This window comes from Lithobates pipiens, unplaced genomic scaffold (genome assembly GCF_037356315.1).
Source record: "Lithobates pipiens isolate NorthernLeopardFrog02 unplaced genomic scaffold, aLitPip1_a1.2 Scaffold_16, whole genome shotgun sequence".
NCBI classification, from domain to species: Eukaryota; Metazoa; Chordata; class Amphibia; order Anura; family Ranidae; genus Lithobates; species Lithobates pipiens.
In genome coordinates, this window is record NW_027507748.1 from 93115279 (window position 1) to 93129186 (window position 13908).

At 39.7% G+C, this 13908-nt stretch overlaps 1 protein-coding gene across 2 annotated transcripts in view; it reads left to right on the top strand.

The window, feature by feature from the left end:
- CADM2 (cell adhesion molecule 2) overlaps positions 1–13908 on the top strand; it is a 381397-nt gene that overhangs the window by 90771 nt on the left and 276718 nt on the right. For both annotated transcript variants that reach the window (XM_077480109.1, XM_077480110.1), the window contains exon 3: positions 8866–9003. In XM_077480109.1, the coding sequence (XP_077336235.1) occupies positions 8866–9003 (138 nt within the window). The remainder of the gene's footprint in view (positions 1–8865; positions 9004–13908) is intronic.

Below are 13908 nucleotides of genomic sequence, written 5' to 3' on the forward strand. Positions count from 1 at the left end.
AGAGAGCGGGGAGAACCTTGACTATCATGCACATTGCTGGATTGAGATCGGGCTCAGGTAAGTATTTAGGGGGGGGGGGGGGAGCTACATGCAGAATGCAATAAGGTAAAAATCCTTCAGGCCCATTGTCCATTGAGCAGGCACTTAAAGTGGAGGGCCACCCTGAAAAAAAAAAAAAATTTGAAAAAAATCAGAAAAAAAAATATATTTTTTTTAACTTACCAGAAATGCCTGTTGCTAGGCACATCATCCTAATCTGCCTCTTCCTCCTCCGCAGAGATCTTCTGTCTTCTCTCCTCTGTGCGGTGTCTTCTGGGTAATGGGTCACGCTGTGTTCTGGGAACTGTGTGTCCCAGAACACAGCGCGCCCCATTCACAAAGAGCTGCACGACTCGCGCATGCGCAGTTGGAAACGGGCAGTGAAGCCGCAAGGCTCCACTGCCTGTTTCCCTTAGGCAAGATGGTGGTGCTGGGACCCGAGAGCCGAGGGATGGGTCAGCTTCGGGCGGCCGACATTGCGGGCGCCCTGGACAGGTAAGTGTGCTTATTAAAAGTCAGCAGCTACAGTGTTTTCAGCTGCTGACTTTTACTTCTTTTTTTTTTTTAAACCGGCCCTCCTCTTTAACACAGAAAGCTGAAAAGCTACAGTAGGATGTATTCTGCTGCGTACACACGACCGGACTTTCCAGCAGAAAAGGACAGACGGAATCATTTCATCGGATAGTCCGATCTTGTGTGGGCTTCATCTGACTTATTTTTCAAAAATTCTGATGGACCTAGAAATAGAACATGTTTTAAATCTTTCCGATGGAATCAATTCCTATCGGGAAATCCGTTCGTCTGTATGCTATTCCGATGGACCAAATATGACTCATGGCAGCTATTGGCTACTGGCTATTGAATTTCCTTTTCTAGTCCCGTCGTACGTCATTGCATTCTAAATGAATGGACTTGGGTGTGATCATGTTTAGGCAAATCAGTGGAACTCCGTCGGAAAGACCGTCAGCATTTATTCTGATGGAAAGTCAGGTCATGTGTACGCAGCATTAGTGTCACTTGCTTAGCGTGACAGGAATGTGTAAATCTTTAGGGTAAAAAATTCGGAATAATTTGGCAGGTAAATTAATTTATGGGTATTTCAAGTGTGTACATAAAGTCTAAGTTCAACTTTACAGAAAATCTGTAAGGTGAACTTACACTGGAGCCTTCCCATTGCAGCCGGTCCTACAGTACCCAAAGACTGTGACCTCCCGTTCTGATAGATCGTATCGCCGCTTTACCAGTAAAGGGATATGATAACCTCCTCAGCTTTCTTTCCTCTTTGCCTGTGGTGACAGGATGGGCTATGCGGATTCTGATTGGCTGACCAATTAGAATGCTCCTGACGAGGTACATTTTGGAGATTCAGCAGCATGGGGTTTCTAACCCCAAACTGGTTAAGCGGTGACCTGGTGTGTCAGTGCGGGTGATCGCTGTGCTCCAGGTCTGCAGGGGGTGAGGAAAGAGTCCTGCGTAATTTCACTTTACAGATTTTTCTGTAAAGGTGCACTTACCCTTTAAAGTGGTTCTAAATATAGAAGGTTTTTTTATCTTAATGCATTCTATGCATTAAGATAAAAAGCCTTCTGTGTCCAGGAGCCCCCTAATACTTACCTGAGCCCCATCTTGATTCAACAATGTTGCACGAGAGACTCGGCTGTCCGGGACTCCCTTCCTCATTGGCTGAGACAGCAGCAAAGCAACATTGGCTCCTGCTGCTATTAATCAAAGCCATAAGCCAATGAGGAGAGAGAGGAGGTGGGGCCAGGCTGTGACTCTCTGTCTATATGGACACACGGAGCTGTGGCTCGGCTCAGGTACCCCCATAGTAAGCTGCTTGATGCAGAGTAACTCAACAAAAGGGAGTGGCCAGGAGTGCCAAAGAGGGACTGGAGAAGAGGAGGATCCGGGCTGCTCTGTTCAAGACCAACGGCACAGAGTAGGTATAACACGTTTGAAATTTTTAACAAAAAAAAACAAGACTTTAGTATTACTTTAACTGTTTACTTTGAATCCCACTTCAGAATCAAGACAGTGATAAATGATGATGATGGCATATGGCGTGTTATGGAATGTTGGCATCCACTTGTCATTGTCTCAATGAAATGTCAACTTCTGTAGGGGACAGTATTCAACCTGACATCTGCAAATTGTAATGCATGTCTGCTATTTTTTGATTAATTTAACAGACTGTAAACAACAAAACATGAAAAAGGATGTAACATTCACTTTGGCAGAACCCTTCTTATAGCCAGCTAACAGTCTTTCTAAACTATTTTAGTTTAGAAATATTCTTAGGTTGTCCTGCATACACATCATATTTGATGTCTACCAATAGATCTTAAATTGTGTAGTCATTTAGCACATATTTTCTTTACATAATATGGTTAAGACTAAATATAGAATTTGCCCTTTTCTCTTTCCCTAAGTTGGATACTGTAGATAAAAATTATGATTTCTAAACAATTTGCTTTATTATGATAGGCCAGAAGGGGTCACTGTGGGACCTTTCTCACATGTTTGCTATTTTTCGTAACCTCTTGTTTTAAAAAGAGAGCAGGATAATTTAATCTGAAATTTACAAATGAAACTGATTGAATCAATAAAGTTACTTGTACCCCTCCCTTGGCTTGAATTTGCAAAAAGTGAAGAAGCAGAAGTTGCAGAAAATCTCTATAAAGAGACAGGAGTTCACTGTTAAATCTAATCATGAGGAACACAAAAACAATAAACCTTGGCAGAGGTTCTAACCCCTCCCTACTATACAAAATTAAAAAGACTACAAGAGATTTGGCTATACATACACTTTAACTGCTTCCTGACCAGCTACCACAGTTATACTGGGCGAGTCGGCCGCTTTAAGACCACTAGGGGGCAAGAAGACTGAGCCGATGCATTCGCACAGTGGTCGCGATGTCTGCCGGGCACCTGCGGTCGCTCCACAAAAAAGAAAGAATGGAGGTCTGTCAATGTAAATGGAAAGATCACTGTTATGGCAGGGCTGAGGAGACTGATCAGTTGTTCCTAATGCTTAGGAACAACCAACGGTCTCCTTCTCCAGGAAGTCCCATCCCCCCACAGTTAGAAACAATCCCTAGGACACACATTTAAACCTTTTATTGCCCCCTAGTGCTAACCCCTTCTCTGCCAATGACATTTATCCAGTAATCAGTGGCTATTTTTAGCTCTGATTGCTGTATAAATGTCAGTGGTCCCAAAAAAGTGTCAAAAGTGCTCAATCTGTCTGCTGCAATGTCCTGATAAAAAACTTAGATGAATGCCATTACTAGTAAAAAAAATGAATAACAAAAATGCCATAAATCTATCTTATAGACGCTATAACTTTTGCGCAAGCCAATCAATATATGCTTACCAAAATTATGTAGAAGAATACATATCGGCCTAAACTGAGGAAGACTTTTTTTGGGGGATATATTATTATAGAATTTTTTTTTTTCAAAATTGTTGCGCTTTCTTTGTTTATAGCAGAGGTGATCAAATACCACCAAAAGAAAGCTCTATTTGTATAAAAAAAAATTACGTCAATTTTGTTTTGTAAAATGTTACATGACCATGCAATTGTCAGTTAAAGCGACACAGTGCCGTATTGCAAAAAATGGCCTGGTCATTTAGGGGTCAAATGGTTAAAGAAACAAAGGAAACACATTCTGCTCGGTTTTTAGTATACTTTGTTATGCATGACATATTGTTTTTGTAACATTTTAATCTGTAAAACAACATATATACAGCGTGTGTATGTATATATATATATATATATATATATATATATATATATATATATATATAAATATACACAGTATCTCAATAAAGTGAGTACACCCCTCACATTTTTGAAAATATTTTATTCTATCTTTATGATCTTTATAATATTTTATTATATTTCATCTCTATGTGACAACACTGAAGAAATAACACTTTGCTACATTGTGAAGTAGTAAGTGTACAGCTTGTATAACAGTGTGATTTAATTTTCCCCTCAAAATAACTCAACACACAGCCATTAATGTCTAAAACCGCTGGCAACAAAAGGGAGTACACCACTAAATAAAAATGTACAAATTGGGCCCAAAGTGTCAATATTTTGTGTGGCCACCATTATTTTCCAGAAATGCCATAACCCTCTTGGGCATGGAGTTCACCAAAGCTTCACAGGTTGCCACTGGTGTCCTCTTCCACTCCTCCATGAGGACATCACAGAGCTGGTGGATGTTAGAGACTTTCTGTTCCTCCACCTCCATCTGTGGGATGCCCCACAGATGCTCAATATTGTTTAGGTCTGGAGACATGCCTGGCCAGTCCATCACCTTTTACCCTCAGCTTCTGTAGCAAGGCAGTGGTTGTCTTGGAGGTATGTTTGAGGTTGTTATCATGATGGAATACTGCCTGCAGTCCAGTCTCTGGAGGGAAGGGATTGTGCTCGGCTTTAGTATGTCACAGTACATATTGGCATCCATGGTTCCCTCAATGAACTGTAGCTCGCTAGTGCCGACAGCACTCATGCAGCTCCAGACCATGACACACCCACCACCATGCTTGACTGTAGGCACACACTTGTTTTTGAACTCCTCACCAGGTTGCCAACACACACGCTTGACACCATCTGAACCAAATAAGCTTATCTTTGTCTCATCAGACCACAGGACATGGTTCCGGTAATCTTTGCCCTTTGTCTGCTTGTCTTCAGGACACTGTTTTCGGGTTTTCTTGGGCATCATCTTTGGAAGAGGCTTCCTTATGGGACATCAGCCATGCAGACCAATTTGATACAGTGTGCGGCGTATGGTCTGAGCACTGACAGGCTGACCGCTCCAGCCCTTCAACCTCTGCAGCAATTCTGGCAGCACCCCATGTCTATTTCCCAAAAACAACCTATGGTGATGCTGAGCATGTGTTCTTTGGTTGACCATGGCGAGGCCTGTTCTCAGTGGAACCTGTCCTGTTAAACTGCTGTATGGTCTTGGCCACCATGCTGCAGCTCAGTTTCATGGTCTTGGCACTCTTCTTATAGCCTAGGCCATCTTTATGTAGAGCAACAATTATTTTTTTCAGATCCTCAGAGAGTTCTTTGCCATGAGGTGCCATGTTGAACTTCCAGTGTCCAGTATGAGAGAGTGAGAGCGATAACACCAAATTTAACAAACCTGTTCCCTCAGACCTTGTAACACTAACAAGTCACATGACACCGGGAAGGAAAAATGGCTAATTGGGCCCAATTTGAAGATTTTTACTTATGGGTGTACTCACTTTTGTTGCCAGTGGTTTAGACATTATTGTCTGTGTGTTGAGTTATTTTGAGCAAATTTACACTGTTATACAAGCTGTACACTCACTACTTTACATTGTAGCAAAGTGTCATTTCTTCAGTGTTGTCACATGAAAATATATAATAAAATATTTACAAAAATGTGAGGGGTATACTCCCCACTTTTGTGAGATACCGTATATATATATACACATATATATATACATATATATATATACATATATATATATATATATATATATATATACATATATATATATATATATATATATATATATATAATATTTCCCTAAAGCCATTATAGTTTCTATTTGAATAATATGCAAGTCTGGTGACTTTGAAGAGACACTGTTACCTTGCCCATGCAGGGCAAAATCTTTGAAGACATCCCCCCATCTCAAAATCCTCCTTTACCTGTGCTCCCTTACAGCTCCTTGTTCCTCTGCAAACAAATAGAATATCCAACATTTCTGGGTATTCAGAAACATGTGACCTTCATACTTGTGCACAGGCTCAGCAACTATTCTGTGAGCCTGGTTACTGTAACAAGCCTGGAGGCGTGATATCGCCTCTCCCACAGGTTGCTAGCACAATTGATTTCAGTGCCCGGCTACAGAGGAGCAAGTAGTTGCGAGGAAGCAGAGGAAAAATGGATATATGGTTGGCAGAAAATGCCCTTTCCAGAGACACTGTCACTTTGCCCTACATAGGAAAGTTGATAGTGTCTCTTTAAAGCATAACAAGTTCTCACTGACCTCTGTAATTGCAGGCACTGTGGAGAAATCCATTATCAAACTTCAAAATAGAGGCATTAAAATTCAAGCACATCTCGTTTGCTATTAAAGCAGAAACTTTGCAGCATGCTGTACTTCCAATGGAAGCAAACAGCAGCTACCTGTGAGCTGGTGGAAACCACCTGAAATCCAACTGCAGAGTCTCTGTTTTGATAGTTAAGACATAATTTTTTCAGAGCTTTGCCAGAGGTACACTTATAGAGCCAGTTTCAACTTCAAGACTGCTTTCTCCCCCTACAAGCCTGAAACTGGTCAAATCTAGGTCAAGTACACCATTATTGAATTCTGAATGATCTCAAATGTATTTTGATATCAAAATGACACTGCATTTGGCCATTATAGCCTGTTGACACAGGCCTTAAGGGCCCATTCACATTCATTGCAGCACATTACAAAGCACATCATGGGAGGTGTTTTTTGAGGTGCCCAGTAAGAATGATTAGCACTGCATTTCAGAAATGCAAAATGGTAAATAGGCCCTTAAAGTTCTTTTAAAACATTAACTTTTCCCTAGTTCATGATTGTAAAATACCCAGCCATTTTTGTACCTCCAAGCATAACAAATCCACTTCAATGCTTAACAATTTTGATGTTTATTTCATGTGTTTTTTTTTGTTCCTTCTAGTAAATTCGGCAAATAAATAAAGTGTTCATTAAGAATTACAAAAATATGCTATGTTGACGTATATTCACTGCTTTTCAATAAAAGGATCAAAAGACCACTGAGAAGAACAACAAAACATGAAATATGTTTAAGATTGCACAAATATTTTCATAAGAATAACATAATTATATTACAATCATATACAATAGAATTCACAATACATTTTTGCTCATAATATAAATAACCATTGTTTAGACTGATTGGTATTATAATTGTTAAGGTTATATGAATAAAACTATTGAAGCAATAATGTGTATATATTTTATTTTATTTTGTTGGTGTAAAAATAGTCGTACTTATTCATGTGGCTTTTTCTTAATTTAGTCTTCTTTTCTGTGTCTTATGCCCCATACACACGATCGGACTTTCCGACAACAAAACCGCGGGATTTTGGTTGAAGGTTGTTGGCTCCAACTTGTCTTGTATACACACCGTCACACAAATGTTGGCCAACAATTACGAATGTGGGAACGTGGTGGCGTACAAGATGTACGACGAGCCGAGGAAAAGGAAGTTCAATTGCCAGTGCGGCTCCTTCTGCTTGATTCCAAGCATGCGTGAACTTTTGTGTGACTTGTGTACACACGATCGGAAATTCTGACAACAAAAAATTGGAGAACCTGCTAGCCAACATTTGTTGGCAGCAAGTCCGACAACAAATGTCCGATGGAGCATACACACGGTCAGACTTTCAGCCAACAAGCTCACATCCAACATTTGTTGTTGGAAAATCTGATTGTGTGTATGGGGCATAACACTCACAAACACACACGGCAAGGCTCATTTTGGGTGGATGTAAAATAATCTTTTTTTTTTTACATTTTGAGAGGAAATGGATGCAGTGAAATGGATAATAAACAAACTCCATGGAGATGCAGCCCTTAAAAAGCATCAAACCAAAGACCCTAGAATGGAAAAGCAAGACTGCCACCTACTCAGGCAATACTGCCATGTTCCTGTTTATAAAGGGGTAGTAAACCATACATAAACGCAGTGAAGTGACTGGCCTCGGGTAACACACAGACATGAAACAAATCCTCCCACATAAGTTGTACTTGTTTATCTTCAGTCTTCTCTTCTCTACAGCTGTTAAAAGTCAAGAATTGATAAAGTTTGTTTTAGCTGTAAGACAAAAGGGGGTGGAGAACTGAAGTTACACTCTGCAATGCTCAGTGAGGAGAGCTCTGAGCTTGGAGGGGAGGGACACATCCCCCTTCACACAGCACACAGGAGCAGAGCTGAGGCTGTCAATCACAGGTTGTGTGCTGCCCCCCCCCATCAAATTTTTTCTCTTAGCATCAGGAAAACATAGTCAGAATTGACCCATGCTGATAGCAGAGGAACAAGCATCAGACAGAAATGACAATTAGTGTTTTGAATTGAGACAAGTATACACTATAGAGGGATAGGCTTTGTTCATATTCTATGTCTGATATTTACAACCACTTTAAAGTAGAACTATAGCCTCATATTAAAGAAAAAAATATGCTGCAGCAATTCATTATAAACTCATCTGCACTTATGTTTTCTCTTAGTCCCCTTGCACAAATACCTATTGATCCTGCCAGTGAAGTCCACCTAATTCAGCTTCCTGTGATGGTGGGGCAACAATGCAACTTCTGAATCCAGAGCAGAGTTGCCACTCTCATATGGGCTGTGCCTTCCTGCATTACAAGTGTGAAGAAAAAATGTGTGCAAGGAGGCATTGCTGTTAGTGTTGCCACTGCTGATTCGCAAGCCTGTAGCTTATCACTCAGCACCCGACCACATCTAGTTCAACCCACTGCTTCTGGATTGACAACACTGCCTCTGTTACTGACACCCTCCCATTGTGAGCTGCAGTGCCTGGGAGGGGGGAGTTTGAGACATTAATGAAGGAGAATTTGGCTCAATCAAAAAAAGTAAAGGAAGTTTTTTTTTTCCTTTTTTTTGAGGTTTGTACTTCAGATAGTAACAAGATATGGTACTTGTTTGTCATATTGTAGCCTTTATTCATTCTTTATGGCTACCTATCTATTTAGCTTAAATGAGTATTATATGCATAGATATGTATTTAATATGTGTTTTCCTATTCATGTCCTTAGGTGTCCCTGAAAAGCCACACATCAGTGGATTTACATCACCAGTTATGGAAGGGGAAATAATTCAGTTGACTTGTAAAACATCTGGTAGTAAACCAGCTGCTGATATACGATGGTTTAAAGGAGACCAAGAAATCACAGGTAAAAAGGAAAACTAAAAACAGATTTGTTATTGGCAGTTCTGATTTCAGAAGCTTACTGTACCTTGTGGCCTTTTTTAGCACCACATTCAAACATCTAGTTAAAGTATATCTAAAGGCAACACTTTTACTTACCATTTTGGATAGAATAGGAGAGGGTGTCATTTTTTTCTGTGTTTCATTAGGGGGATTTCCCTTCACTTCCTGTCCAGTATATTCAACAGGAAGGGGAAAGACATCTTTCCAATGTGAGAAAAACCCCCTCTTAAAAAGTTGTCACAGGAACAAGTGGAAGATTTTCTCTTGTTCTGGTGGCAACTACAACACATTTAGAATGTTGCCTCTTTCTCGCCTTCATTCCCAGTGACATTGGTGATAAGGATAGAGAAAATCTGAATCTGAAAAATTTACAGACAGCAATATAATCTTGACATTGGTTCTAATCTCCCATTACTCTGTCCAAGATTATAAAAAAAAGTTTTGGCTTTAGCTATACAGTTACATTATGAAGGTGCAGGTAAGCTTTAACAAAATGCATCAATATATTTATTAAATTAAATTGGCATATAATACATATTTTATGTATTGACATTAGACATGTGCACTGCCGAATTTTTTTTTTTTTTTCGCTTTCATATAATTTGTTTTTATTTAGTTTTTTGGCTCATTCATTATGATCAGTATTCATTATTGTGAATAAATTCATAACTTTGGATGAATTAGAATTATTTACGGTTCATTTGTTTAGATGTGGTATTCGTTACTTCGATAATTCGTAGTTATTCAAAAGAACGAAAATTAAAAATTAAAAAATCCGAAATTTGAAAATCTGAAAATTCGAAAAACATAAAGAACAAACATTTTAAAATCCGAAAGAACAAAAAAATATTCAAATAATTTCTATTATAATTAAAATATTACGTTTATTAACCATTATTATAGTTTTTTTATTATTAATATTTATTAATAATAAATACTAATAACAACTATAATACTAGTTATAAACTATTAAATTATAGGTATTGGAATTTCCTTTCAAATTTGGCTGTCAGTGAACATGACAAATATAAATTTATCTGAAGTTACGAATGATCCAAAATAACGAATTAGTAACTTCAGATAAATTTGTATTCGTTGCGGTCACTAACAGCCAAATTTAAGAGGAGATTCTTCTTTTCTAATTTTTGGATTTTCATTCTTATTTTCCGATTTTAGTTCTTTTTGACTTTTCAAATTTTCCGATTTAAAAATTTTAGAATTTCAGATTTTCAAATTTTCTAATTTTGGATTTTCGTTCTTTTGAATGTTCGTTCTTTTGAATGTTCGCTCTTATTTTCAGATTTTCGTTCTTTCTGATTTTCATTTTTTCTGATTTTCAAACTTTCAGATTTTTGAATTTTCGAATTTTGCATTTTCGTTCTTTTAAAATAAAATTGAAAAAAATTGTTAAACTGTCTTTTGTTCATTTTAGATTTTTCTGAATGAATAATATGCCAAATTTTGTCGAAAAATTATTTCAGAACAAAACAAATTGCACATGTCTAATTGACATACATGTATTTTTACTGCTTTACTCTTTTACTGATGTCTGTGCCCCTGTTAAGGGAGACGAACCCTCTCCATTTGTAGTGTTTACAGTTATCATCAAAAGTGAAAGAAAAACACACATTTTGGGTTGTCACCAGAACAAGAATAGAGGGGGAATCTTCCATTGCGGAATGGTGAACTTGGGGATAACCTGGGATTCCCCATCATGGAGGTATTTCCTATCACTTCCTATTCTGGCTATGGAATAGGAAGTGAAGGGAAATCTCCCCAATGGGACAAAAATGGCAAAAAAACTGATAAAGGTTATAACACTCCCTTACCCTAAAATATGAAGCATTTTGACTTTAGTTCTAGTTTAATGGTCCTGTAATCAGTTTTTCATATAATTTCTTACTGTGTTTTTATGCATCCACGTAAAGTCCTCTGTGATTGAAGACTTCAACCCCCCCCCCCCCCGACTTCCTTTTGTTCAGAGTAAACAGTACAGGTTAGTTGCAGTAATATGCACTGCTCTATGTATTCTACAAATCCCAGACTCCGTAGTCCAGTGTGGGTGAACCTTGGCACCCCCGATGTTTTGGAACAACATTTCCCATGATGCTCATGTGCTCTGCAATGGAGTTGAGCATCATGGGAAATGTAGTTCCAAAACATCTGGGGTGCCAAGGTTCACCATCACTGCCCTAGTCCATCTAAGGAGTGAGCAATAAAAGGGTGGCTACAGTCCTACATACAGCATACGGTGGGACCATGGAGAATGAACGTAGCCATCCTCTAACATGAAGTCAGATTACAGCGAAAAAAAAAGGAATTTGGAGATTCAAAGGAGGCTGAGAGCAATACAAGGTACTTTTGACTTAAGAATACGTACTCAAATAAAATGTTTTTTTTTTAAACTGGAGCTTAGTATCTCCCACCACATACATACTGCGGCAGGGCAGCCTGGCTGCACAAAACCACGTACAGGTATATTTTTTTGTGCTCGAGATCCAGAGCGCCACTCCCACTGTGATTGGACACAGTGGGAGACAATCGGTGGGTCCGACCGCAGTGATCGTTTGGAAGAAAGAAAGAACAGCGATCTGCCTATGTAAACAAGGCAGACCGTTGTTCTGTCGGAGTGTAAAAGAGAGTTTTTTTTACAATAGATCTCTCTTTTCCTCAAGTGTATCTGTCCCCCACACAGTTAGAAACCACCCATAACACACTTAACCCCTTGATCTCCCCTGGTGTTAACTCCTTCCCTGTCAGTGTCATTTATACAGTGTCAGTGCATTTTTTTAGCACTGATCACTGTAATAGTGTCACTGTCCCCAAAATGTGTCACTTGGTGTCAGCTTTGTCTGCCACAATATCGCAGTCCCACTAATAATTGCTGATCGCCTCCATTACTAGTAAAAACAATTTTTTTAAAAGTCCATAAATCTACAGTAGGTACAGCTGAAATTGTGTTTCCAGCGCAATCCCGTCCTATTCTCGGCAGCAGGCTTCTCTAACCATCGCGATCCAGTTGTGCTGGTTGTCGCGCTGGCTGAATAGGAAAATGTCACATAGCTGTTTACGGTTTCTGATAAGCCCCTCGCCTGCAGACCCCGACAACTAACGGTCAAGGTTGTTGGGAAGCGGTCCTTCTCCTCATCAACATGGGGACAAGGTGCTTTGGGGTGGGGTATCCACAGGGCGCCACCCTTCCCCAAAAGCACCCACCCCCACATGTTGAGGGCACACGGCCTGGTACGGCTCTGGAGGGGGGCCCACTCCCTTTTCTGACCGGCCGGGCTGCGTGCTTGGATAGGGGTCTGGTATGGATTTTGGGGGACCCCCACACCGTTTTTTTGGCTTAGGGGTTCCCCTTAAAATCCCTACCAGACCTAAGGGCCTGGTATGCTTCTGGAGGGGAAACCCATGCCGTTTTTTATTTAAAATTTGGCATGGAGTTCTCCCTTAAGATTCATACCAAATACAGTGCCTGGTATTGGCGGGAATCCAATTCGGATCCCTGCACCAGTGTGAACCCGGCCTCAATGTCAGCGATGCTTGTCGTTTATCATTTAACATTTTTCATTTCCCGATGGGGGCCCGCTCGGCACTAGCTCCCACAACGGGGCTCACAGGGTGTCAATCTCGTTGATAAAAGCGGCGAGATTGACACAATGTCACGGGCACCTACTGTATGTCATAGTTTGCAGATGCTATAACTTTTGCACAAAGCAATCAATATACTCTTATTGGGATTTTGTTACCAAAAATATGTAGCAGAATACCAATTGGACTAAATTTATAAAGAAATTTGATTTTTTTTACATTCTTTTATTTATTCTTTTAATATTGGGAATGTTTTATAGCAGAAAGTAAAAAATACATTTTTTTTTTAAAAATGTCAGTATTTTGTTGTTTATAGTGCAAAAAATAAATACTGCAGAGGTGAACAAATACCACCAAAAGAAAGCTCTATTTGTGGAAAAAAAATTGACATACATTTTATTCAGGCACAGCATCGTATGACCGCGCAATTGTCAGTAAAAGCAACAGCCTGGTCATGAAGGGAGTAAAACGTTCCGGAGCTGAAGTGGTTAAACTCCACCAGGGAATACAGAATATGGAGCTATTTTTTGCTCATTGGATGGGAAATGAATTGGTCAGCATTGGTTTTAGCCAATGGGTACAGAGAATTCTATGATGGTGTATTCTTAATGTTCAGTGGCTGCAATACCATATAGATGAGGAACAACTGTACTTTGCTACTGCTCTATATACAAAAAACTTGATCTGATGCTGCATAAGGGACCCAACGTGTCTGCTCTCTGGCACCAATTCAAGGACCCTATCTTGCCTGACCATAGAACAAAAATGGTCCAATAGTGGGTGGTTGAACACCCAGAGATTGTTGGATTTTTACCAAGTTTAAAGCTGAACTCCAGCCTCACCTTCAGTCTTGCACAGTTATATAGGTTATTTCCCTACACCTCATTTCCTGGCTGGAGATATCCAGCATCATCTAGCCCTTTCCTCCCAGCTGTGCCCTTTTTGCCCTTATTACTCATTACATTCAGTTCTTTCATTCATGGGGCTTAGTATCTCATGTGGGCATTACTTTGGGCATCCTGCATGGAAATGCAGTCTGGCTTGGAACTCCCACTCTTCCAGACTGACATCCACCCATCAAAATGCCATTTTGGTATTTGCAGTATTCCTCCCAAGCAAGTCTATTATTTGAATTAAGAATGAGGTAAGGACTCTTGAGAGGAGTACTGAAGCCAGTGTTTTCAGGCATTTTTGAACAACAACATTCTGGCACCTCCCACCAGCCACGATCTGCCTGCATTGCACAGAGAAGAACGGGGACAGAAAGATGACA